At 40.4% G+C, this 27,535-nt stretch overlaps 2 protein-coding genes across 2 annotated transcripts; one reads left to right on the forward strand and one right to left on the reverse strand.

Moving 5' to 3' along the window:
• The first annotated feature begins 4,644 nt into the window (after positions 1-4,644).
• Positions 4,645-6,382, forward strand: pou3f2a (POU class 3 homeobox 2a). The gene has a single exon (XM_088325421.1). The coding sequence runs from the start codon at positions 4,743-4,745 to the stop codon at positions 5,823-5,825; it is 1,083 nt and encodes a 360-aa protein (XP_088181547.1). The 5' UTR covers positions 4,645-4,742; the 3' UTR covers positions 5,826-6,382.
• Positions 6,383-11,641: 5,259 nt separating this feature from the next.
• On the reverse strand, positions 11,642-26,865 carry faxca (failed axon connections homolog, metaxin like GST domain containing a). The gene is made up of 6 exons (XM_088324631.1): positions 26,449-26,865; positions 21,987-22,122; positions 21,600-21,796; positions 18,627-18,844; positions 17,603-17,719; positions 11,642-16,625 (listed from the first exon to the last, which is right to left on the reverse strand). Exons 1-6 carry the CDS (start codon positions 26,688-26,690, stop codon positions 16,330-16,332), a joined length of 1,206 nt encoding a protein of 401 aa, XP_088180757.1. The 5' UTR covers positions 26,691-26,865; the 3' UTR covers positions 11,642-16,329.
• Between the last annotated feature and the right edge of the window lie 670 nt (positions 26,866-27,535).

Genomic DNA, 27,535 nt, shown 5'->3' on the forward strand with positions numbered 1-27,535 from the left:
ACCCCATCGGTGGGCTTAGTTGGACAACAGAACGCCTCCGTTGCAAAGTTTATCCAACAAGCAGGTGGAGAAGGAGGGGGTGGCTGGGCCAAGGGGTCTCCATTCTGTTTAAACACCCCCCCCAACCTTTATTTGTCCCTAGCACGGCCCCCGACGGGCCCTTTCGGAAGGCAGAAAAAGAAGATCAGAAAAAAGAAGAGAGATTGCAGCTGTGACGTGGGCGTCGCCGTTCCATTCAAGGGTCCTCGCCATGGCAACGGGGCAAAAAGCCCCTTGGAAGCGTGCTACTCATCCACCCGGACAGATGGAAGTCGAGCTTTGACTCTTGTTAGATATCCCAAATATTTCTCTTGGCGTGACAGCAACACCGGAATACGGTGCCGTGAAAAAATATTCTTGATTTCTGTGGGGTTTTTTTTGCATATATTTCACTCACAAAGGTTTTATATCATCACAACAATTTTACCATTACACAGGGATAACCCAAGGAAATACAAAATGCAAATATAAATTCCGTTTATTGGGAGACGAACAATATCTAGGCTTATCTGGTCCTATGTAAAAAGTAATTGGTAATTGGTGATGAACTGTCAAGAACCGGAACAGGATCAGGACCCAAATGCGTGACGTTTCTCACACAAGCTTTTTATCTTATGGGAAATGGGGAGACATGCACCTTATGCAGCAGTCTGGTGTGGAATGACAGGAAGCCAGAGGCCGACGAGATCGATACCAATTGCCCGAGCAGGTATCGGACGGATGGACAGGATTGAAGTAACAACTCAAAAACCTCGGCGTGAGGAAAAAGAGAAACCTTGAGAAGGGTTCAGGATGACCATGAATTACATTTAGCAGTATAGTACACAAACATAGTAAACACTAGGTAACATGTTGAAAATTTGTCCGGAAAGTGCATGACAGCAGCAACGCCCCTAGCCTGTAAACTTGTCCAAAAAGTCTATGACGGCCACGACGCAGCTTCCCATCTCTGCCAGCTGGTCCATGCAGGCGTTCACATGCTTCAGGTCAAACGCTGGTCCGCTGACTTATCTCAAATCGTCCTTCTCCTTCGTATCACCACTAGGCAGGCAGTCGGAAAAAGACAGGACAACACAGAATATGAGGTGGACATCAATCATAAGCTTTGGAATAGAAGTGTGTCGTAAGCCTTGATTTAAAAACTTCCTTTGAGGTTGCAGATCTTATCTCCGGAAGCAGGGCATTCCATAACACCCGGATGGAGAACGCTCTCAAGCCAGCAGACTTCTTGGCTCTCGGAGTCACCAGTAGACCGGCATTTTCCGAGCGCAGACTCCGTGCAGGAACATAGGGGGAAATCAAATCAGAGAGATAAGAGGGTGCAAGTCCATGCAAACATTTATATGTTAATAAGAGAACCTGAAAGTCAGATCTTAAGTGGACTGGGAGCCAGTGCAAGTTGGCCAATACAGGAGTAATATGCTCAAACTTTTTGGTCTTAGTCAAAAGTCTAGCTGCCGCATTCTGAACCAGCTGCAAACTTTTGATGTTAGACATCGGAAGACCAGAAAGCAATACATTGCAGTAATCAAGACGAGAAGTAATAAACGCATGAATTAAAACCTCTGCATCTGATTGGGACAGCATCTAACGAATCTTCGCAATATTACGGAGGTGGTAGAAAGCTATTTTAGTAATATTTTTCACGTGTGACTGAAACGACAGATTAGGATCAAATATAACACCTAGATTTTTGACCGAGTCACTATGGGTGATATTACATTTGTCTAGGGTAGTGTTTGAAAACTACTCACGATAGTGAGCTGGACCAATAATCAACATTTCAGTTTTTTCTGGGTTAAGGCGTAAAAAATTATTTGACATCCATCTTTGAATCTCAGTAAGGCAAGCCTCCAGATTTCTACAACTTAACTGTCCAGTTGTTTCCAGTGGCACATACAGTTGAGTGTCATCTGCATAGCAATGGAAACTAATATTATACTAATGTCACCAAGCGGGATCATATAAATACTAAAAGGAAGGGGGCCAAGTACAGAGCCCTGTGGAACACTACAGGGGACATTAGATTGTTTAGAGGTCAGATTGCCATAGTTAACACATTGCATCCTGTCTGACAGGTAGGACCTAAACCACAAGCGTACAGTTCCTGAGATACCAACGAATTCCAGACGAACAAGTAATATTTTGTGGTCGACAGTATCAAAAGCAGCACTGAAATTAAAAAAGTTAAAAAAGGCCCTTTGTTTGGAGAAACTTGCAAAATGTGATCATAGAAAACAACTCCGAAGTCAGTGCATTTTTAAGCATATTTTGGGTTATTTATCACCCAATAATTATTAGAGCATAGCATGTACGGTATTTCAAAGAAGAAAATCCTTGGACCAAGTATCCGCCTGATACTAATACCTGTTGTCAGTATGCATTATAAGCCAACACTTTAAAATAATATGGGTAAAAAAATAACCCAATTTGAGTTAACTGTGGATCGATCCATTAATAGCATTAAGTTGACCCAACCTCCTGGGTTTCTATGAAAAAATTCAACTTATTTTTTTAAACTACTAAAAAAAAACTCTACCCTTAATTGGGTTGTTTCTAATACAATAAAATACTGGGTTCATAATGAACAAAACAACCATCAAAACTGGATCATTTAATAAAAATATTGGGTCTTTTCTCTTAAAAGCCCACCAAAAATGGTTGTTAAGCACAAAACAAATGAGCAAAATTGGATATTTGTCTTTCAAAATTCAGGTTTCAAAAAAGCCCAAAAGGCTTGAGAAACTCTCAAAGTTGTTTTTTTAAATCTGAAACAACAAGTAATGGGTCTGACTATTTTTGAGCGTATTTTGGGTTATTTTTGACCCACAATTTTTCAAGTCATTAGGCCAAGGATCAGTCTGATACTGATACTAGTTGTCAGGACACATTATAGGCCCACTTTGTTGGGGAAAATAACCAAATTTCAGGTAAGTTTACATCGATCCATTTCTTGGGGTAATTTGACCCAACGTCCTGGGTTGCGATGAGACAAAAAAACACTCCAAATGTTTCTTTTTCTCTTTATAAACGACTAAAAAAAGGCTCAATTTCTTTTCAATTCTGTTGTTTTGAAAAACTCGTGTCTTTTATTCACCCAAAAGTGGGCAAAATTGTGATTTTCTTCCTTTTTTCCGCCACCCTCCAAAAAAATACCTCAATTTGTGCAAAACAACCCGTTAATTGTAATGTTGTTTTTTAAAAGCCAGATACTGGGTTTTTTTGTCTGGAGAGACTCACAAAATTCGGTCGTTTCATTCAAAACAACTCAAAATTGATCAAAATAATGGGTCTATTTCGTCGCACATTTTGGGTTATTTTCGACCCGAGAATATTTAGAGCCCAGCACACACAATTAACCGTTGGTTGTGTCCGTGTGTTTTGTGCTTCTGGTTGTTAGGTTGGGGAAAATTAATCAGGGGATTTTGATTTCTTGTTGTACGCTACATTTTTTAGACCAGGGGTCTTCAACATGGTTTCCAGGGGCACCAGAGTGCCCCCTAAGGGGTTGCATGGGGACGTTTTTTGATTTATTAGTAAAATGACTTTTTATTGGTTGACTGAGTCTATTTAACCCCATTTTTAATAAAAAACATGGTAATAACATGATAATTTGGCATTTTAGAAATTCTTCATGGACGATAAATCTAAGCAATTGGTTAAGAGAGTAGACTGAGAATCTATTTATGTATTAAAATGTACCTTTTCATCTTTTCATTGAGTTATTTTACAGGAAATACAACAAACTAAATTCCAATTTATGGTTTTTATAAACAAATGAGTGAAAAATGTGTAGGTTTTTTTTAAAGCTGTCTATCCGGCTACCTTTTTAACTTTGTAGCTAGCTATCTTCCTACCTATCTAGCTATTTAGCAAGCTATCTGGCTAGCTTTTTTGCATGCTACATAGCTAATATTGTATATTTTTGGCTGACTTCATGCTAGCTGTCTAGCTTTGTTATTATCTTTCTATCTGGCTTTTTGGATAGCTTTTTAGCCTTTTAGCTAGCTAGCTCCTTTTTAGTTTTTCACCTGTTTTATTTTCTAGATAACTATCAAAGCTACCGTTTTAGCTATTTAGCAAGCTGTTGAGGTCAGTTGCTATTCAAGAACTGTATATCGAACTGGGTGCGCTTGTTCATAACAAAAAGTAGCTTGATGCTTGAAAAAGGTTGGATACCCCTGTTTTATACAGTACTTTGAGTGTTTTTCAAATAAAGTACGATTTGCTTAATGTTTTATATTTTTGAGGTAACAAAATCCCAATACTGACATCTGTTGTCAGTAGCTAAGAAATTAAAGGCCGAAGACAGCCCCTAAGTAGGGCGAAATGAAGGATTGATTGATGGCCCTCTAAGTGATTGGCGGGGGATCAATCCCAGTAGGACCCCATGAATGAGATCAAGCCTCGCGTTTGTTTACACTCTGCCGTAGTGAGCTCCGGCACGTTGCAGGGAGCGCTCGTAGTATCGCAGGGGCCGAGGGGAGGCGACGAGCAGGGAGAAGGGGGGGATACTGCGCTCGTGCACAATCTCCCGTGACCAATGAGCGGGGTGCTGTCAGGGGTAACCGCGTGTGTCAGCCACTCTCGGCCAATAAAGAGCGGAGCCAGGCGGACTGCAGGCGGGGGACGCGGGGTCCCGGAGATGCTGGAGAGAGACGCTTCCTGCTCCCTCCGATTCTTAGCCCCCCACTACGGTGGTGATGGCGACCGCCACCTCCAACCACTTCAGCGTCCTGAGCAGCCCCGGCAGCCCCCGGCCGCAGTCGGAGTCCGGGACCATGCAGCAACCGCAGCAACAACAACAGCAGCAGTACAGGGACGCGCACGCCCTGCTCCAAAACGACTACGGCGCGCACCCGCTCAGCCACGCGCACCAGTGGATCGCCGCACTGTCTCACCACGGAGACGGCGCCCCTTGGCCGGGGGAGCAGGACGTTAAACCTGCGCTGCACGACGCCGAGCGCCGGGAGGAGTCGGCAGGGGAACCGCAACAGCGACACCATCACGACGGCGGACCCTGGCGCGCGGGGAACACCGCTATGACGGCGTCCGAGAGCCAGGGCATGCTCTACTCGTCCTCGGGTTTCGGGTTGATTCCCGGTGCCGAGCAACAGGGCGGGATGCACCACCACGCGCACCCGCACCACCACCACTCCCTAGGTCGGGACGAGGAGCAGCACAGCCCGCACCTGAGCGAGCACGAAGGCGGTCCCGCCGCGCAACCGCCGCAGGACCATTCCGACGAGGACACGCCGACCTCCGACGAACTGGAACAGTTCGCCAAGCAGTTCAAGCAACGGCGCATCAAACTGGGTTTCACCCAAGCCGACGTGGGCCTGGCCCTGGGGACTCTTTACGGGAACGTCTTTTCGCAGACCACCATCTGCAGGTTCGAGGCGCTGCAGTTGAGCTTCAAGAACATGTGCAAGCTCAAGCCGCTTTTGAACAAGTGGCTGGAGGAGGCCGACTCCACCTCGGGGAGCCCCACCAGTCTGGATAAGATAGCGGCGCAGGGCCGCAAGCGCAAAAAGAGGACCTCTATCGAGGTGGGCGTCAAAGGGGCCCTGGAGAGCCACTTTCTTAAGTGCCCTAAACCTGGCGCGGCTGAAATCAACTCCCTGGCGGATAGTCTTCAGCTGGAGAAGGAAGTGGTCCGGGTCTGGTTCTGCAACCGGAGGCAAAAGGAGAAGCGGATGACGCCCGCCGGGGGGGGCCTTCCGGGCGGGGAGGACATGTACGGGGACAGCCCCCCGCACCACGGAGGACAGACCCCGGTGCAGTGACCTCATGTTTGAGAACCCCCCCCCCCCCCCCCATCGTCCTTTTTCAACCTTTTCTCGAATTTTTTCGAGCAGGATTTACAAATTGTGGACGGAGGCGCTGCGGAACTATTATGGGATGTATTCGTCTCAGTAATGGGTCATTCGCAAACGAAACGGCACGATGGGCAGGCTCTTTGAAAGGAACGACGAGAGCTGGCTCCATATCGAAATGCTCACTCTCTCTCTCTTTCTAACTCTGATTTTTTTCTCTCTCTCTCTTTCTTTCCCCCTCCCCCCTCTCTTTCTTTCTCTCTCTCTCCCCCTCTCTCGCTCATTTTCTCCCTTTCTCTTTCTCTCTGTATCTTTTTCTCTCTTTTACTCTCTCCTTCTTTTCTCTCTCTCTTTTTATATTTCTCTCTCTTTCACTCTCTCTTTTCTCCCCCTCTCTCTGTACCTTTTTCTTTTTCCGTTTCCACCTTTCTCTATTTTTCCTTTCTTTTTCTCTCTTTTTCCCACTCTCTTTGTCTATTAATGTCTGTGTTTTTCACTTTATCTGCCTCTCTTTCCCTCTCTCGTTCATTCTTCTCTCTCTCTCTCTCTCTCTCTCTCTCTCTCTCTCTCTCTCTCTCTCTCTCTATCTCTATCTATATATATATATATGTTTCTCTTTTTCTCGCTCTCTTTCGCTTTCTTTCTATCTCGTTCTCTCTCCTTCTCTCTATCTCTACCTCTTGTTCTCCTTTTCTCGCAATCTCACCTTTCTGCCTCCACGACTCTCTCTTTCTCTCTCTCTCTCTCTCTCTCTCTCTCTCTTGTTCTCCCTTTCTCTTTCTTTCTTCAAGGCGCTCGTGACTTATCAATATGCGTAGCGTCATCCTTGTGTTGCTTGCTTAGTATCAAGATTTTTCAATTTCCGATTAGGTTAAAGTTTGCCATTTATGGGAACAAAAAAAGGCTATTATCATATAATAGCAAAATACATTTTCAAAATGAATTAATACGGTGCATATTTTTTCATCGTTAAATATTTCTTTCAAAACAAAAATCTGAAGCCAAAAGAGTCAGCTCTTCTCAGTGAGCCTAGCCAAAAAAGCCGCTTCTCTAAAAATAGACGGAATTCCCCTACTAATTCATCTACTTCATCAGTGCGTGTATGAAGACTTGGGAGCCAGCAACCCCCCTTTTGGGCGCCACGTTTTTGCGAAACACACAAACACTTACGTACACGAAGAAAAGGGAAAAAAAACGTCCGTGGGGGTTGTGTGGGAGAGGGGATTTTTTTTTGCGTGGGCTGGAGGAACCGCAGTGAGTAAAAGTGGGTAAATAAACGCCATCTTTGCGTGGAACAAAAGCAACAGTGGCTCCAGCAGCCTTAGACACCTGCCAGCTTTTTTTCTTACCAGTTATTATCATTATTATTATTATTATTATCATTATTATTATTATTATTATTATTATTACGGAGCGAGGACAAATACCGTGCGACTACCGCTGTTCACCCCCCTTTTTTAAATAAAATCTATCATTTTATAAAATTCAAACAACCTAGAAACAAATCTTGACCCAAGACTAATATTTTAGTTTACGGCTGCATTATTTAACATTACAATTAAGAATAGATCGCTTAAGGTTTTCGTTTCGGTAAAAGTATATTTAGTTGTTTTTAATTATAATATTTTGGAGACGGAATGTGTTTCGCGTGTAGAAATAGAGTGCTGGGGGTAAAAAGTAACGCTTTTTAATGTCAAAAATTAGAATGTATTTACGTATCTTTTATTTTTATAATTATTATTATTGCTATTATTACAATTACGAATAGCATGCTAACTTCACTAGCTATTTTTTTTATAAAACTTTATTGAACAGCGATTTACAAATTGGTGTTTGTTCATTAAAAATAATTTATTTCACGAGATAATTTTATGATATGATCAAATATGTACAACAACGTGGTTTCTATTTAATTTCAATATTGTATTTGAATGTATCATTATTATTTTTATTTATTTATTTCGAACTACATTTTGACGTAGGTTACGCCGTCGTTGATTATTTATTATTAGTATGGTTATTTTTGCATTTCTTACTTAAGGAGTACAACAATCCGGCAACAACAAGGAAGTATTCTTATGACTAATATAGCTTTTTGATTGTAATTATTTGACTTGAACAATCGTTTAAAAAACATTTTTCTGTGACATTTCCAACAGCAAAAAAAGACGTTTATAAAATACCCAACGAAGCGGCCATAATCACGGCATTATCAACAATACACCGATTTAGTTGAAATTTCTATTAGAATTACAACAATAATAACAATGAGAATGATAATAATAATAATAATAATAATAATTCTGGAAAGAGTTTAAAACTATTCGTGTGTTTAGATGTTTGTTAATTCTGTACTTTTCGTTTCTAAGTGAAGAAAAAAAAATCTGTGACACTCCTAAAGCAATTCAGTCCGCATTTGCCTTTTCCTATGGAGATAGAAGACATTATTTCATACGAAAATATAATAATAATCATTTTGGGGGACATTATGAATAACTCCCGTTTACCAGCTGTGACGTCATCGCCCCCTCCCCCTAACTCTGTTATGTGTCTCATTATTTGTTGTTGTTTCTTTTGTACAGGGTTTGTTTATGTACAGTCGTTAGTCCGTGTACACAAAAACACACACAAAAAAACACTCATTTCTACGCTACTGTGTTTTTCCATCCTTTTAACTGACGAAGCTCTGTGAATGTACGAATACGAGATTTTCACAGAAATCTTTTATAATGTCTATACGAAATAATCATGACGTGGGGATTTTTATTTGATGTATTTATTTCGTAACGAGTGTTTTTTTTTGTGGCCTCAATTTGAGTTTCTGCCTAAACTATGGAGGAGTGATCCTACCAGAAGTAGAAATATATGTATGAATAAATAAATACCTAAAAATAGATGATATACAAATAATTGAAAACATAAATAAATCACTTTATACCTAATTATTTGACATAAATGTGGTTGATCATCTATTCAAGCGATTAGTCGTTTAGTTCTTTTCTTGTCGTAATTTGTCGTTGTAGTATATTGTGGTCGTATTTCGTTTATTCAAATGAGGGGGCGTGTCAAACTGGCTGAGCTTTTCGCCTATTGGTTGATAGTCACTGAACCGCCCCCTCGTTTAAACATTTGTTATGACAAAGTACAACTAAATAAAATGACTAAATACGATGACCAAATACAATGACGATATACGTTGACAAATTACAACAGGAAAATATAATAACAAAATAAATAACAAAATACAGTACGGCGACAAAAAAAGGACATAATACAGCGACAAAATAAAACAACCAAATACCACGACAAACTTCGACGACAAAACACGTAGACAAAATGCAATGACAACATACGATGACAAAGTACAACGACAAAATGCAACAATGAAATACGATGGCAAAATACAACGATCAATTACAACGACAAAATCGAAAAACAAAATTCAACGACAGAATGCAACAATACATTACGATGACAAAATTTGACAAAATAAAACATCAAAATACAGCGACAAAATGCAAAAATAAAGTGCATTGGCAAAATACAACGACAGAATACATCACCAAAATACAAAATGAAAAAACTAAGTACAGTAAATAGCCAAATACAGCGATAAAATACAACGACAAAATCAAAAAACAAAATACAACGACAGATTACAACAATACATTACGATGACAAAATTCGACAAAATAAAACAAAAAACAGCGACAGAATGCAAAAATAAAGTACAATAGCCAAATACAATGACAGCAAACATGACGAAACACAACAGAAAAATACAAAGAGAAAAATTAACGACAAAATGCAACAACAAAGTACAATAGCAAAATACATAAATAAATGAAAGAATCGCATTCATGTCATACATTTAGGTATTTCGTGATTTATTTATCCGTTCATTCATTTGTACTGCATACATTTGTGGGTATTTCTATCTTAATACGTTGATTTCTACTTCAGGCAGGATCGTCCCTCCTTAGAAACCAAAACTTATCGACCTGAAATCTGTGAAAAGGAAAAAAAAGAGAAAGAAATCGACAATTGCACAATTTCTACATGCTTTTTTGTCATTAAATTGCATTGGTTTTATATGACAACATGGTGCTCATTAACGTTCTTCCTTTTATCGTTTTCAAATTGTATTTCTAAGCGAGTTGTTGTCCTATTCTGAAGCCAAATTTCAGATATTAGGTTTTTAATGTTTTATTTATTTTCGTGTGAAAAATCATACGATACATAACAAACACATTCAAACTATTTAAAAATAATTCACAAAAATATAAGAAAAAACCCATAATCACTTACTTACGAAAACACATTAAAAAAAAAAAAAAATGTTTTGAAAAAGGAATGTATCTGTGTGAGCCACTTTGGCGTTCCCGTAAGATGACGTCATAGATTTCAATACGAAGGTGAAAAGCGTCACCTTGCGGATGGAAACGTAAATGCAGCTACATCAAAAATGAGAGATTCCATTTTATATTGTCACGTATTTCTCGTGTAACTCAAGACAAGATGTGCAGAATTTACACTTAATATTCTTGTTATAGGAAGGAAACATAAGTGACTTTGATATGAGTGATTTATACAGGATCTTTGTTTGATCGAAAATATATTTCTGTACTAAAGGAAAGTGTCTTAAAGGGACAGTGTGTAAATGGTAAATAGCGAATTATTTAGTGCGTGTTTGTGGTTTGAAAACACTATTGATTATCTACATGGTAAATCTACATGGGATATCATATTTGATCATATATCATATACATTTGTATGTGTTTGATATAGCATGAGTCTCACCTTGAAGGAGCTGACAGTGTCGGCCATTTTGTTGCTACGGGTACCCAGAAAACCAAATACCTGTCTTTTTTATTTTTGTTTAAATCTTGTCATTTGTTTTTTTTCTTTCTCTTGTTTCTTTTTTTCTTCATTTCTTTTTGTATTTTTCTTATTTTATACTTATTTACTTCTTATCCTTTTTCCCCCTTTATCCCCTTTACTTTTCTCTTTACTTTTTACATTTATCACTTCTTTTTTTCTTTTCTTTTCGACTCTTGTACTTATTTTTTCTTTTTCCCTTTTAATTTATTTCTTCTCTTTTCTTCGTTTTCTTTCATTCTTTCCCTTCTATCTTTTTTTCTTTCGTTTTACCTTCCTTTCGTTTCTTTTTCTCTTTCATTCTCTTCCCTTGCCCTTGTTGTCTTTTTATTTTTTCTTCATTTCTTTTATTTTGTTATTTTATACTTATTTACTTTTTATCCTGTTTTTTCTTTGTCCCCTTTCCTTTTTTCTCTTGACTTTTTACATTTATCACTTCCCTTTTCTTTTTGACATTTGTACTTATTTCTTTTCTTTTCCCCTTTTAATTTCTTTCTTCCTTTTCCTTCTATCTTTCATTTTTACCATCCTTTCTTTACTTCATTTTTCTCTTTTTCTTTTTGACTTATGTACTTTTTTTCTTTTTCCCTTTTGATTTCTTTGTTCCTTTTCCTTATATCTTTTTCTATCATTTTACCTTTCTTTCTTTTTTTCCCTGGTCCTTGTTTTCCTTTTTCTTTCAATTATGTTTTCTTTGTCTTTCTTTTCCCCTTTCTTTTTCTTTCAGCAAAAGGCTGAAAAAAAGGAGAACATATATGGTGCAGTATGGTCAGTTTGAGTCTGCAGGGTTTGTGTTCTTCTTTGTGCTTTATAGCAGTCATTGACGGCTTCACAAGACAACATCGCTACACCTAGTGGTCAGATGAATCCGTTTTTCCTTCAACTCATCATCCCAAATAATACACAAGTCAAATATCACACATTTAATCAGTCATCTCTACAGACATTCATAAACATATGATGACATATAATCTCGTTTGGACCATTTCTTCTTATACGTCCTTGACCTTGATACTCGTCAAGGTCACACCAATAAAACACCAGCGCCTTACACTGGTTTCCTTTTCGATATCAAGTCAATGGAAGAAATGCTCTGATAGTTTTCTATTGCGTGTATTTACAAGCCAGGAGATAACACGATGCACACGTACAACATACAAGACACTGGCATATGGCTTCTAAGGTCTACGAGAACAAGTAGGTCCCTGGAACGGTGTTTTTGTTTCCTACACTACCTCAAAAAAGTCAGCTTTGACGACGGAAAATGGCTGGAACGTGTCCATGTTTGCATTTACGCGTAGTGGCGATCAACGTGGTCCAATTGCAGAAAAAATACACAAACAAAACCAGAAATCAATACAAACATGGTATACAAAAAAAAAAAAAAAAATCGAAAAAAGGACAGTATTCCTTGCTGTATCGCGGTTTACTTCTCGCCTTTCGCATTTTCAGAGTGCGTTGTGTTCTGCATTCTGATTGGCTAATCAGAGGAAGATGATTTCTATCGCCAACAAATTTGGACTTTTCGACCCGCTCTAAACTTGCACTGGAGCCACATTCGGTTCTTTGGCGCTTCCTAGGCGCTTTTGGTCTAATCTTTGGCTTTCTGTTGGACAGTCCCGGGAGGCAAATGCAGTTTCCGTTACTGCCACACGGTGGCGGCAAAGTCGTGTAAAGCGGATCTTTAATCCATAGAGTTGGGCAATAAAAAAGCAAGCTTATTTTTAATATTATAAGTTGACTGTACAGAAGTTATTTGTAAGAAAGAAAAAGGTGAAAATAAAATTAAAAAAAAACCAAATAGAAAGTACAGTACTTTTATTTGTTAAAAAATATACTTGAGCCTTCAAATATGTTTTTTTACTTTGCAGGTTTTGAAAATGCCAGGACGCAACCCACTCAAAAACAAGGAGTAACTGTATTTTAAGTTAAAAGAAAGGTACATTTTTGAAACAATAATGGCACATACACACATAAAACGAAATCGGCAAATAAATATATTACCACACAAGGCCAATTGTGAATTCAAGTGACTAAGGCAAGACAACAAATACAAATAAACGTCAAAGCATTAAAAAGAGTGGACCAGCCTTCAAATTTGCTCCCTAAATACGTTATTCATAACTGGTTATGAAGCCGCTGCTTGTCACTTTTCCAACATTCCCATTGAAACTATCCATTTAGAGCCCCCCGTTGTGCACATCTGTTGAACGACAGATGCGCGTGGTGAAGCCATCATGCGAAACTGCCTTAGTGCAGGGGTGTCAAACTCGTTTTAACTCGGGGGCCACACCATAGAACAAACATTCTCTCGGGGGCCAGACTAGTAGATTAGAGAGAAGGAAAAACAGAGAGAAAGAAATAAGAGAAAGAGAAGGACAGAAGAGTGTGGGACGAGGAAAGAGAGAAAGGAAGAAGGCGAGAGAGAGAGAGAGAGAATGTAAGAAACAAGAGATAAAAAGTGAGAGAGGGGGAAAGAAAGAGAAAGAAAGAAATCCAAAGAGAAATTGAAAGAGAGAAGGAGAGGAAAGAGTAGATAAAGAGAGAAGGGTAGAAAGAGAGAAGGGGAAAGCAAGTGGGCGAGAGGAGAGAAAAGAGAAAGAAAAAAGGAAGAGCGAGCAAAAGAAGGTAAAAAGACACAGAGAGAGAAAGAGACAAAGAGGAACAAAGAGAAAAAGAGAGTGTGGGACAAGGAAAGAGAGGAAGGGGGAAAGCAAAAGAAAGAGAGAATGTGAGAAACAACAGATAAAAAGAGAAATAGTGAGTAAGGACGAAAGGAAGAGGAAAAAAAGAAATCTAGAGAGAAATTGAAAGAGAGAAGGAGAGGAAAAAGGAGGGAAAGAGGGAAGGGTAGAAAGAGAGAAGGGGAAAGCAAGAGGGAGAGGGAAGGAGAGAAAAGAGAGAAATAAAAAAGAGCGAGCAAAAGAAGGTAAAAAGACACACAGAGAGAAAGAGACAAAGAGGAACAAAGAAAGAGAAAAAGAGAGTGTGGGACAAGGAAAGAGAGGAAGGGGGAAAACAAAAGAAAGAGAATGTGAGAAACAACAGATAAAAAGAGAAATAGTGAGAGAGGACAAAAGGACGAAAGGAAGAGAAAAAAAGAAATCTAGAGAGAAATTGAAAGAGAAAAGGAGAGGAAAGAGGAGGGAAAGAGAGAAGGGTAGAAAGAGAGAAGGGGAAAGCAAGAGGGAGAGGGAAGGAGAGAAAAGAGAGAAATAAAAAAAAGCGAGCAAAAGAAGGTAAAAAGACACAGAAAGAGGCAAAGAACAATGAAAGAGAACTATTTAAAATAGTCTCAATGTGTCTCTTCCAGGTTGTCCACCCACTGGCAATAAGCGAAGGAGAGAGAGAGAGAGAGTCAGAAACACAACTAAAGCGACAAGTGGACAGCTCGTTTTTCTCTTGTGCTTCCCTCAGCGTTGTCTGGCAGGCCGGATTCAATCCCATAGCCTGATCCGGCCCGCCCGTTTGACACCCCTGCCTTAGTGGGCCACAAATGGTCACCATCTCGCCCAAAAAAATACATTTTTAAAAAAAAATCCAATTTCATAATTTACGGTAAATTCAAGAACAAAATGGCACTTCAGTTCGGTGAAGTCCTTCACCAAGGCCAAACCATCCTGTCGGGAATCAAATTGCACAGCAAGGTGACGCTTTTCACCTTCGTAAAAAATAGAGAATAGAAGAGAAGAAAAACAAAAATAAATGTAAGAAAAAGCATGATAGAAACGGCCTTAGTGTTCTGTTTTAGAAAAAATAAAGGGGCCATTTTGACTGCTATGTGCATCATTATGAGGGATCAAATAGTCAATATTTACAGATTATCTCTACTCTATACAGGGGATGCAAATCTGGTCTATTTTAATACATACAATGATATATTTCCCCTTCCACTTATCATTCAGTTTCTCTCTCTTATATCAAGTATAACTGTACATACCGTTAAAGATTTCAGTTTTTGTCAGGTAACTTTCAGAAAATACAAGAATTTGATGATCTTCTAACGTGTAAGTATATATTTGATTTAGATTCAACAAAAAGATATTAAATCCCTTTTTTGGAATACATAAAAAAATAACTACTACTAGGAATCTTTGCGTTTAATCCAAATAAATTATATGCAAACATCTGTTTGACTTTAAATCCAATTCCATTACAATGATGCCATCTGCTGGCGAGACCGTGTGAAGGTTTGGGGTATCGGTGCTAGATTGCCGCTTGAGAATGAGATGCTGGGATGCCGGCTGGCTGCCGATAGTCTTATGTGTTACTGGGCTGCTACGCGCAGCCGTGCCAGACATCGAGAGAGAGAGAGGCAGAGACAGACAAATAAAAAGACGGAAAGAGAGATATAGAGAGACAAAGAAAGTTAAAAAGAGAGAGGGGGAGATAGACATAGATAAAGATACAGATTGAGAGAGATAGAGACAAAGAAACACAAAGACAGAGAGAAAAAGAGAGGGAGAACGAGGGGAGAGAGAGAGAGAACAAGAGAAAGACAGAGAGAGAGTGAGCACGAGAGAGCGACAGAAAGAGACGTAGATACAGAGAGAGGGAAAGAGAGAGAGACAGAGAGACACGCACACACACCACACACATGCAGATAGAAAAACAGAGACCGAAAGAAAAAGGTAGAAAGACAAAAAGAGGGAGGAATAGAGAGACAAAGGGTGAGACATAGAGAGAGAGAGTGATAGAGATGGACCGGGAGAGAGAAGGCAGAGTGAGAGACAGAGAGGGGGGGAGACTGAGAGAGATAGACAGAGAAAGAGCCATGAGACGGAAAAACAGAAAAAGGCATAGACAAAGATAGAAACAGAAAGAGAGAGAAATATAGACCGATAAAGAAACAAGGAGAGGTGGAGAGAGAGATAAAGAAAGATAAAGAGAGAAAGAGGGAGATAGACATAGACAAAGAGACAGAGTGAGAGAGCGATAGACAGGGAGAGAGAGGCAGAGTTAGACACACAGAGGCAGAGTGAGAGAGACAGAGAGAGAGGGAGAGAGACAGAGGTAGAGAAAGAGAGAAGGAAACAAACAGAGAGCTAGTGAGGGATAAACAGTTTGAAGATCAACAGGGAGAGAAAGGGTAAGACAGAGTGAGACAGAGAGAGAGTAAGTGAGGGAGAACGATAGATAAATATACAGAGAGAAACGGAGAGATTAAAAGGTAGAAAGAGAGAGACTGAGAATCTGGGGTAGAGACAGACAGAAAAAGTGAGAGAAATAGACAGACACAGGGAGAAACAGAGACAAAGAGTAAGTGAGGAAGAGAGAGAAATATAGAAAGAAAGAGACGGACAGAGATAGAGACACAGAGATAGATTAAAAGGTAAATAGAGAAAGAGAGAAAGAGAAAGCGGTGTACAGACAGAGAAGAGAGAGAGAGAGAGACAGAAGGAGAGAGAGAGAAGTAAACTTTTGTCCTTTGTCCTAGTAAAAGCGACATCTTTTCTACATCAACGGTCACCAAATTGTTGCCAGGGTTCAGGTGACATAACACCGATATATATATACACACACAGAGAAGTACCTGCAGAACACAACCACAAGGGGGGGACTTCCTTCTCAAACGGGAGCTATTTGAAAACTTTGGTCAACACGTGAGCGGCTCCATTTCCGAGCACTCGGTGTCCATGTCCGAGTCGTAGAGCGAAACGCCCGTCGGGTCGCTGCCCGGGGAAGGGGGCGCCGTTCGCGCCTCGTCGGGAGAGCGGGCGTCGTCGTCGGAGGTTTCCGAGCGAGAGTGGAGGCCGAGGTCGGGGAGCTCGCAGGGAGACGGCCCGCCTTTGGGGGCGTCTCCGTAGACCAGGTCCTCCAAGTCCACGAACCACTCGGGCCAAAATCGCCGGCGGATTCGCTCGCAGTACATGGCCAAGTTGATCAGCTCGCCTGGATGCCGACACAAAAGATTCTGGTTTCCACATACGAGCGCTTCCAAACACAAGAAATTCGATATACGAGTTGAATTTGGATGATATATCTTATTCGACGAAATCCGGTCCACGTGCGGTCCCAGAAGCTACCGCAAGAGATTGCTCACGACAGCTCACTGCCAGCATTAGTTTGTTCTAGTAAGCGCATGAAAACTACTCCAGGCGGAAAAAAACAATGACGCGTTCACAATTTTTCATGTGTGTACGTAAATTTAAAGATGCAGTAACTTTAATTTTATGTGTACGGTAAGCTCTTACGTATCATCAACAGTCTCTTGTTTTCATACCTGTCAACCTCTTGTTAATGGTTGCAATTTCCCATAATAAGCGATGAGCAATCACAACGCGGCACCTATTTACTCGTAGCAAGAAACATATGTAGAACACAGCGACAATATTAGCATTATACGATGACGTTGTCATTGGCTTACGGTGACCAAGACAATCCTGATAAGAGCTGAAATAGGCAGTCTTTCTTTTCAATTTTTTCCTGATAAAAATCGTTATGTGGCATACACAATTTGAAATGATCCCCAAAAAATACAAGGAAAACTCCGTCACTCCTCCTAGCAAAAGTAGACATACAAATTGAACAGCAGTCGAATATATCTCTCAAAAACGCTCCATCTGTATCATATGAGTCATATTCAAGTCGCCAAAGTCTCCTTTAATACTTGAAGAACGTTGACAATCTAATGCGTTACTGAGGCAGCTACCAATGACAAAACACTAAAAAGTTGACTTCTAACATCTGTGTTGCAATCTGGCACTATTCTCCACAGTATGGTTGCCCTAGTGCTGTCATCTACAAATGTAGGGCTCCAGTTTTACGTGACGCAGCACCCTTTTGCGTTTTGTTTCTGAGGATAAGTAAATAAGTAAACAACTTGGAAGAGAGCTAAAAGTGTCTCCGCTAAATAAAGCCTCACTCGCCTTTGATGAGTTGCTCGGGTCGTGTTCCGGGTAGAGTCCACATGGCAGGGGCCAGGTGACCAAACACTGTGGCGTCTACCGTTGAGATTCTGGAGCCCATGAGGTACTTCTTATTACCTGAGACACAACAGCAACAGTTGAAATATAATAAAGTCATATTTTTTGGAGTATTGTAATTGATGCAAAACCTTTCTGGAAATCACATTTAGATAATGTCCAAAGAAAAATATCAAAAACGTTAAAAATCCTATACAAAATCAAAGAGCTTCAGAAGAAAATTCCGGTTGTGCATTAATTCTTGTCTATTTAAAGGCACAGTGAGTATTTTTAGCACCTGCTAGTGGTAAACCGCAACTTAATTCATTAAGAAAAACAAAAACGATTCGAAAAAATAAGCAAAAATACACCAACTACCATATAAAAGGTCAAGAAATTAACATTGATTTTACATAAGATGAGCCTCGCTGATAAATGTATTGTGTATTTTATTATTGGACAGCTGCACGCTTGTAATTTTGACTGTTACGAACTATTTACATCAGGTATGTTCAAAGTCTAGCTTTGCGGGCAGTAATGGCGATTGCGTTCCGGCTGACGTGCACGAAACGTCATCCCTCACGGCCTCGACGATGACAGAGGCAATTTGTCTATTTTTAAGAAAAAAAACTATCTGTACTTATCCATTTATTTACCTATGTTACACAACACTTCACTACTGGGGCTGCCTACACACTTCAACCGCTGGACACAGAATGCGACACTAGAAAGTGGGTGACCCCCTCGATGTGTGGACAAAGATCTGATCAAAGCCACTCCTGCCATCGAATGGTGATATTTCTTACTGAAATAATTCCAGAGACTTGATACTTACTGATGAGCAGGGAATTAATTTTTTAACAATTTCTTTAGATAGTGCGTTTCGAGTTTTTTAATAAAAAGGTTAGGAACCCAGCACAAACTCTCTCTACAGGCGTAAGTTCTCATTGGTACCAGTAGGAAGAGGTCTTGTGAAGCGATGGCTCACCTAGCAGGGTGGCGAGGGTGCGCATGTCCTTCTCCATCATGGCGTAAACTTCATCCTTTGAGAAACGTCCCATGCCGTGGCCGTACATTTCCCTCTGGACGATGCCCCCGGTCACGTGACTCAGGATCCACTTGAGCAGCTCGCTCAACGGCCCGCTCACGGAAAGCATCTTCTGCGTCTCTTCCAGGTTGTCCACCCACTGGCAATAAGCGATGGTCCTAACAGAGAAGAACCAGGGATGGAGGTTACAACGTAACAGCTTGTCTGACCTAACAGAAACAGAATAATTGATGGCTAGACCAGAGGGTCGGGAAACTTTTTGCCCCAAAGAGCCATAATAGCAATATATAAATATATATATGTATATGTTTATTTCTAGGGCAGCACGGCGGCGCAGTGGTTAGCGCTTGTGCGGCACAGTTCATGTCATGGGAACCTGTCGTGGGTTCAAATCCAGCTCCAGACTTTCTGTGCGGAGTTTGTATGTTCTCCCCGTGCTTGCGTGGGTTTCCTCCGGGCACTCCGGTTTCCTCCCACATTCCAAAGACATGCATTTCAGGTGAATTGGCCGGTCCAAATTGTCCCTAGGTGTGAATGAGCGAATGAGTTGTCTGTCCCTGTGTGCCCTGCGATTGGCCGGCAACCAGTTCAGGGTGTCCCCTGCCCACTGCCTGATGATTGCTGGGATGGGCTCCAGCCCCCCGCGACCCTACTGAGGATAAGCGGTACGGCTAATGAGATGAGATGAGATGAGATGTTTATTTCTTCCTACCCCTTGGACTTCCTTAATAGTTGTGTCTTACAGTTAGCTCTTCTGTGTATTTATACATAAAAACACCTCACAAATATACATATCTACATTGGTTCATATTTCAAACCACGGGCAGTGTCTGAAAAAACGTCTGCCCGGACGCCCGGGGCGTTCATCTTTTACGTCGGGCGTACAACTTGCAAAACGTCTCCGCCCGGGTGGCCGACAACTTATTCAAGAAAAAATGAAAAAAGATTTTTTTTCAAATCAAACGTTTGCTTTATTCTGATTTCGAAATGTTCGTTCGGTTTGGAAATTTCGGGATTTCGGTTTGTTTGGTAATTTGCATACTTTGCAGCCAATCAGAAGCCTGCATCGATTAACTTCGTGCTTCCGGACTTTCCCGAGCGTTATTATATCGTGCATTTGCATATCATTTTTCAAAGTAGACGCACAGAGAACACGAGAAAATGGATAAGTGGTTAGGAATCAAGCCAAAACCTTAGCCCCAGAAGAACGATTCAAAAGAAGCTAACAAAATTGAAGACGCTACAAAACGTAAATATACATTTAAAGCATCGTGGAAAGAGGAGTTCACGTGGCCTGTAGCAGACGATGCAATGCAAACATTGCATGAATGAAGATGAGTAAATACAGGTACATACTGATGGCAGATGGAAAACAGTGATGTCATATACATGCAATGAATGTTATAAGTAGATTTATAATAAACTTCATTTTAAAGTGTTGTTCTGTTATATATTCTGATTATCAATCCTTAATACTTTGCAACTATATATATATATATATATATATATATATATATATATATATATACATTTTTTTTTACAATGAGTAGTCTTATTGAGTTTCAAGTTGTGAAAAATGGGGCAGGCAACTTTTCAGAGTTGTCTGCCCTGGTGTCCAGTAACTTCTTCTCATGAGTTTCAGACACTGCCACTCGGGGAAAATAATAATTAATAAAAGTAATAAACCCTATTTCTTTTTCTTTTATTTTACGCGCAATACAAAAAGTAAACCCCCAAAAGAATAACTTCGAGGAGAGTCCTGCTTATTTGGTCCAAGCTCCTCTTCAGTCTCTTATCTTCTGTGGATGTCACTTTTTCAACATCATCAACATAACCACCACTATTATCACTGTCATCACCATCATCATTGCCGTCTCCATACATGTTTTGAGAGAGAGCCACACCATCCATTTTAAGACAAACCCAAACCCGCTCTCCAGGCAAAAGCTGTATTTTCAGCGCGTTTTATTTTTCTGTGTGACATCAGATGATTTCATCAAATATGAAATAATAAGACCAGAGCCTGTGTCTCGAATCAACCACTTTAAACTTGCTCCCCTCCCAATGTTACTTAAAGTCTTGGAGGCTTATTTTGACCGTCATTTTTTTCATAATCGTCTCAAAACATGGTGCAAGCAGAGTTCTTGCGTAAAAATGTCACAAAAACTTGCTAAGGAAAAGTTCATGCATGAAATTCCATTCAGCGCAGGAGCCGCGTGTGAAAGGGTACTGTGCCGTGTGCACAGCTCTGGCCACCCCTACACCCACCCAATCGAATTGTTTTGTGTGCTTGGCTAGCGTTTTTGGGTAATAATTACACTTTGTTCTTTGGATTTATATCATTATGTGTCAAAACAGTGACTGTATTGTTGGACACACTACGTTGACAGATTCCACTTATCCACAGTCAATTTACCAGAGTTAAACATGCATTGTCAAAGTTCTTTAATAATGGATAAAGTAAAAAGGAACACAATAACCTTCCAGTGTTGCGTTAGTAAAATTGAGCTCCTTGCCAATAGCTCACAAGCTTTACAAAATTTCTTCCTGCTTTAGGCCAAAGATTTCACAATTTGCAACTTGTAATCTGGAGAATATGATGTTCTGTTTGGTGCCATTTTGTCCAGTTTCACTTTCATTTGCTGCACGCCGCCGAGATGCACACTTGATTTGAGGGCCTTGTGTTTACTTTGGCAGCAAATTAAAGCTTCAGGTTTATTTTGGGCTCGTTCATCAAATCGAGTTAATACGCCAGGTTTGGCGGGTTCGGGTTTATGTACCCGCGACTCGGGTCGTTTCGGGCTGAATTTTTCAGGTCCGATTTACCTCTCCTGTCTATCTCTTCTGCACTGTATTAAAATAGATATTGGAGGCCAAAAGATGATATCATGCAAAACCTATGGCTGTACTTACCAGTAGAAGTGCTCCTCCACCATTTTGGAGACGGCACGGGACACGGCCTTTTCTTGCGGAGTCAGGCTGTCGTTGAGGCTGACGCCAAGATGCTCCTCCAAAAAATCGATGATGAAGTCGGAGCCGCAAACACGCTCGTGGTTGTACTCGATCCAGGGCATCTTTCCCTGTGGTGAAAGCTTTCCATCGAAGTAGTTCTGCAAGTTAAGGGAGATGAGCATGATATAGATTCCCCTCTGTCTTTGCAGGACTTAATGCTACTTGATACAATTTCCATTCATTCTTTCAATTGCGTTCACCGTAGATCACAATGTCCTCTCCAGTCTGACTTCCACTGTCAAACCAAACATTTGTGCCTGTCTTTATTTAAACCGTAACGCTACTTACTTTGTAGGGCAGGTCTACCATGCGGAGGTAGGTCTCCATCTTAAGGCAGAAAGGGGACAATGACGGGGCCCCACTCTTGGGTCGGGAGAATTGATGCAGAATGATGGCGTCCGTAGAGTCCAGCGCTTCTTCTTTTCTGTGCCAACCAACAAAAACACAGTAAACTACAGAACCTGCAATGATTATTTGACGACACCGACAAAAAAAATCATTATAGAAATAGTTGACGATGAATGCCAGACGCGTTTTTCCAACAGAGTCAGGTATCTTTACATGAATTTCTTTGCAGATAGTCACTCATGCTCAATAGGGTCCCTGTTTGGGAGCAATTTAGCAGGGATAAGGCGAATGAAAAGACACCTTGCAAAGTTAGAAAATCAGACCTAGCATATCATGGCGGTAGCTTGGTGGCACACCAACATTTGTTAAGCCCGTCAGTCAGTTGGGCAAAATGGAGTCTGACTCGCCTCGGTAAGATTCAAGTAGCGTTCAAGCCGATATGGCTTTGATGGCATGCATTGTACATTTTATACGCGTATATCTCGCGATACAAAAATAATTTGAGAGTTATGCCAGACTGTGCCTGACAAACTTATTTTAAATCAAATGCATGAGATCCGAAGAACAGACGTCAGTTGTTAAAACATTGAAAACGACCAACGTCAGTTGTGAAATGTGGAGAATCGTTAAGTGCTTTTGTCACAGACTTTGCAGTTGACCATGGAATGTACTTTGCAAAATGAACATACTATTTGTTTTAATTTCTGTTCTACTGCTGCTAATGAGCATGTTCTTGGTTTACAGAGATAAAAGATTGTTTACCTGATTTTAATTCTTATTCATATGTTGTCCATAAAAAATAGACAGAGGTCTATTTATAGATATATTTCCCTACTGACCAAGCACTGCGTCCAATTGGTTTTAGATTGCGTTTTTATTTAATTTCTGTTTTAATCCGCAGTATAATCAATATAACATGTACTTTACACTTTACCCAGTTTTCTTTTGTTCATCATAAATGATCACGTAAATAAATAAACTTCATGTTAAATGTAAGAAAAAATATCTGATTTTTCGACTAATCGTTTCAATAGTCGGTGACTGGTCAACTTTTAAAATAATTGCTAGCTGCAGCCCTAAACATTACATTAGGAGATGTAAGACTGTCTTGTATCCTTAGTCGTGTTTTCTAGCCCTTCAGTTGATTGACAGGAGTAATAAATTGGAATTTCTTGATAATACACAACAGGGCATGTCACTCCGAGCAGGAAGAGGATAGCCATCTTACTCAGTAAACATGCATCGATGTAGAAATCACATGTGAAAACTATAATTAGATGTAAGCACAGAACACAATTATTTTGCTTTGACTAGAGATGAATGCAAACTTAACACTGCAAAATAAAAGTACACAAAATGGTTCCTCCCACTGCAAAACATTTCCGACAGGCCAACAGGTAGCATAGATTACGGCAGCTTTTCAATTTCGTAAACAACAGATCAAAAGTAAATTGTGTTTACTAATCGTCTTGCCCTCTTTTAAATAGGCAAACAACATGATTGCATATTTATAAAGGTGTTCCTCAATGTTACCCATTCAGCCTTTTTCAACAACGTATTGGGACGTTGTGTACCCCCAGGGTCTTACCCAACAGTGTAACAGTGTAAAATGGCCACTGGTTGTTTTACATACGTCTGTGGCTAATCATGGTATTATGGAATGTTTAACCATTGAGATCGTTCATGGAAAAAGAAAAGAAAAATGGCAAAAGTTGCAATAATGAGTTTGATACCCCTGATTTAAAGAAGGGAATGCATTGAGGGCGTTGTGTGATGTCACACCCTCCCACTCACAAGTGCGTCTTCTTCAAACAGAGGGTAGCTCTCACTCCTTCCAACCCAATGTTCTGCCATATTTTCCTACTCGGGTAAATTTTCCTACCGGAGGCTGATTCGGCTATAACATTTTCGTTTTTCGTGTGTATTTTATACAATGTATATTCAATGAAATATATTCATAATCTCACCAAGTAGCAAGGAAGGGTAGAACGCCTGTGGCATCTTTGCAAAGAAGAAAATTTAGCGAGCCACAAAAATGGCGCTTTTGTGTGACTTGTTTGCCTCCTTTACAACACCGGTCCATATCGGTCAAGTCAGGTCATTTTTGTTTGTGAAGCCCATAATCACAAGGAGTCTCAAAGGGCTGCACAGACCACAGGCTATTGCAAACTACAGACTATCATTTTACCCAGGGTTGGGTAGGGTTACTTTAACTTGATTACTTTCAATTACTTTTGGATTACTCCAATACCAAATATGCTAATAAAAGACAAAATAAACTAAATATGAATAAAATTATGACTCACAACACGTGGTAAGCTTTCTCTCCTGGCTTTGATCTCTTTGATCTGCGGCCAAACTAACATAAAATGCGACAGAAACAAAACGAAAATAAATCCAAACAGCTTGCCAACATCATTTTTGCCGTTACATGTATTCCGTTACTCCCCAAGCCTGCACAAAATTTAGTAATTTTATTCATATTTAGTTTCCTTTGTCTTTTATTAGCATATTTGGTATTGGGAGTAATCCAAAAGTAATTGAAAGTAATCAAGTTAAAGTAACCCTACCCAACCCTGATTATAGCATCTCCTACATGAGGGCAAGGAAAACTCAAAAACCTCAGTCAAGTCAAGTCCTGTTTATTTTTTACGCCCTTAATCACAAGGAGTCTCAAAGGGCTGCACAGACCACAAAGTATTCCAAACTACACATTATTATCACATCCTGATTTAAAACCTACATGAGGGAAACTCTTTTGGTCTCTTAAAATAATAATAATAATAATAATAATTTCCTTGTATTGTCATTCTGTGTAACAATGTACACAGAACGAAATGTCGATTGCACCTGACCCGTTGTAGCGAGCCGATGCAGCCGCAGCCAACAGAGGGCGCCGCCGACCACTTTTTAAGTCTTAGGAATGACTCGGCCGGGGCGCGAACCACCGACCTCCCAGTCTCAAAGCGGGCGCCTTACCATCTAGGCTACTGAGCTGGTACAAAAGCCAAACATCTTGCTTGCTCGCTGGCTTCTTTCACTCTGAGGAAAAGTTGTCACGGCAACCTGTCACGCGCACATGCGTTATAACGCCATACTACCCCAAACGTAAGATAACAAATATCCTGCCCGGTCTTAACCGATAACCCGGTCACTTTGAATAATTCATTTAAAGTGTAGTATTCAGTTCACATGTTCCGACTTGGTCCCATCATTTTCTTTGACATAGCAAAACAAAATGATAAACCACCTTTGAATGCGCTATAGATGTCATAATCCACTGAATTAATTCAAAGGCTAGATGTAAATATCTGTCATGAGTAAAATATTTTATGAAAGCAAGGAAACTGGTGGCTCACATGACCAGTTCACATTTACAGTAGCTTAGTTCCATACCTGTCAACCTGTACGTTTTTGCCAGTACATTTATTATGCATTTTAAGACGTGTACGTACAAGAAAATCTGCACGGAAAAACGCAAATTTGTTAATTATGGGTACCATGCGGTATACACCGACTATGACGAAACGGCAAATCAATCAAGTCAAACGAGTTCGCCGCGGTAGCCTCTATCTCGGTATAGTTTTTTTCCCTCTTGCAAACGAAGCGAGCGGTTTGATGCTACTGTACGCATGCATATGCCGCCTAGGGTTTTCATGTGGTAGTTATGTAGTGAAAGGAAGTCCGTCTCTTTTTAGAGAACCGGCTTTTTCGGCTCAATCATTAAAGAGAGCCGGCTCTCAAACAGCTCACTTACTTTGATGCATTATATTACGAATTATTATGAAAAAAAGACAGGTTTGCGGTTATCACTTTAATCAGTATATTACCAACAATAATTTAATGCAGAAAATGAATGAATAATATGAATTGTATTATTCTACTTAATTATATTTGCATGTATTTTTCCTTCTGCAGTGAACGTCCAAGCTACTTCATTTTTGAACTTTTTTTTATAATAAACCTCATTCATGTCGAGCAACTCAGAATCTCACAACAAAATGTTAATTAACAATATATATATGATATAAAGAAACACATGTACAATATAAAATGTTGAACTACATAAATAAACACGTTTGAAAAAAAGATATGGTGTAAGATTATTTTGTATTTTGTAAGGGAAAATACGACAGTTTGTAAGGGCATGGAGCCCTGTAGCTTGACAGGTATGTAAATACATTATTGTTATTATTGAACCCATCAACACTAACAATAATTACTGAAATTTATTATACAAAATACACGCGAATAATGAAAATGTTATATTATTGTTACAGTCGAATTAGCCTGTGGTACGAAAATGCGGGCGAGTAGGAAAAGATGGCAGAATACGGGTAAGATTAAGTAAGAAGAGCCCCCCACCCCCGCTCCTCCTTCCCTCCGTGTGTTGTTTTGTTACCTGATGGCTAACAGTTCGTGTAGCAAATAAGCAGCAGCAGCTAGCAGAGCTCCTCCGGTCAAATAGAGAGTCTTCCGCCACCACGTATCCGACATGATAGCGTCTCGGCCGCCGCCCAGGGGAAAGGCGACAATGGCCCCATAAAAGGACGGTTTCCCCCCGGCCGAGAAGCCCTGACTCCGGCCGAGGTCAACCGCGCACGACCGCGTCCAAGCGAGACCCAAATGCCAGCAGCAGCACATCTTCGCCGCCGTCCGCGGCCACTTTCCGCCTCGCTGTCGGCCTCATGGGTGCCGCAGGGTCGAAGGCAGCAGGCCCGCAGACAAGAGGGGCAAGCCGGCGGAGGAGGAAGCTGGTCCCCGCTGCAGGCTCCTCCGCATCCTCCCCGGTCACCGCGGAGATATTTTCCGCCTCCTCAGCGGAACTGACAAGAGTGTGTGTGATAGTCGGAGGGCTTCCGGTTGTGCACTTCAAAATCAAATTCTAGTACGACACTAAAATGTACTAGAAATGTATCAACTTAGGTAAATTCCACTTAGCAAAATTGTTCCCGATTTATATCAATAAAAATGAATATATTTTACGTATTTTATATACATATGTACAAGTCATGTTTATTTGTATACAGCCCTTAATCACAATAAGTAAAATGGCTTGCACAGACCACAAACTATTATGACACCATCCCCTGGTCTAAGACCTACATGAGGGCAAGGATAAACTCAATAACCTCAACATGAGGAAAATGAAGAAACCTTGAGAAGGGGCCACACGAGGTTACCCCTTTATCGGGATGAGCAGGCTGCAATGGATGTTGCAGTACAGACACTGTCAACATGAAACATAAGTCATTCATAAGCTATAGAATATACGTTTGTTTTAAGCTTAGATATCACCGTTCCACTGAGATTGCAGATCAAATCATAGAGGGCAGAGCATTTTACAGCATCGGAGCCCAAATGGAGAACGATTTGCAACCTGTGGATTTCTTCTTGGCTCTTGGGATAACAAGAATACACCTTGATGTCACTGGTGGTACAATTGTATGTAGGACCAAGAGTGCCATAAATTTAATTCATATAATGAA

This window comes from Urocampus carinirostris, chromosome 20 (assembly GCF_059441175.1).
Source record: "Urocampus carinirostris isolate Australia breed hairy pipefish chromosome 20, RoL_Ucar_1.0, whole genome shotgun sequence".
Lineage (NCBI taxonomy): Eukaryota > Metazoa > Chordata > Actinopteri > Syngnathiformes > Syngnathidae > Urocampus > Urocampus carinirostris.

Coding starts and splice junctions, on each gene's coding strand:
- pou3f2a (XM_088325421.1), top strand. CDS start 4,743: ATGGCGACCGCCACCTCCAACCACTTCAGCGTCCTGAGCAGCCCCGGC.
- faxca (XM_088324631.1), bottom strand. CDS start 26,690: ATGTGCTGCTGCTGGCATTTGGGTCTCGCTTGGACGCGGTCGTGCGCG. Junction 18,845..21,599: donor GTGGAGGAGCACTTCTACTG/GTAAGTACAGCC, acceptor CTTCTCTGTTAG/GACCATCGCTTATTGCCAGT. Junction 17,720..18,626: donor CACCCTCGCCACCCTGCTAG/GTGAGCCATCGC, acceptor GTTGTGTCTCAG/GTAATAAGAAGTACCTCATG.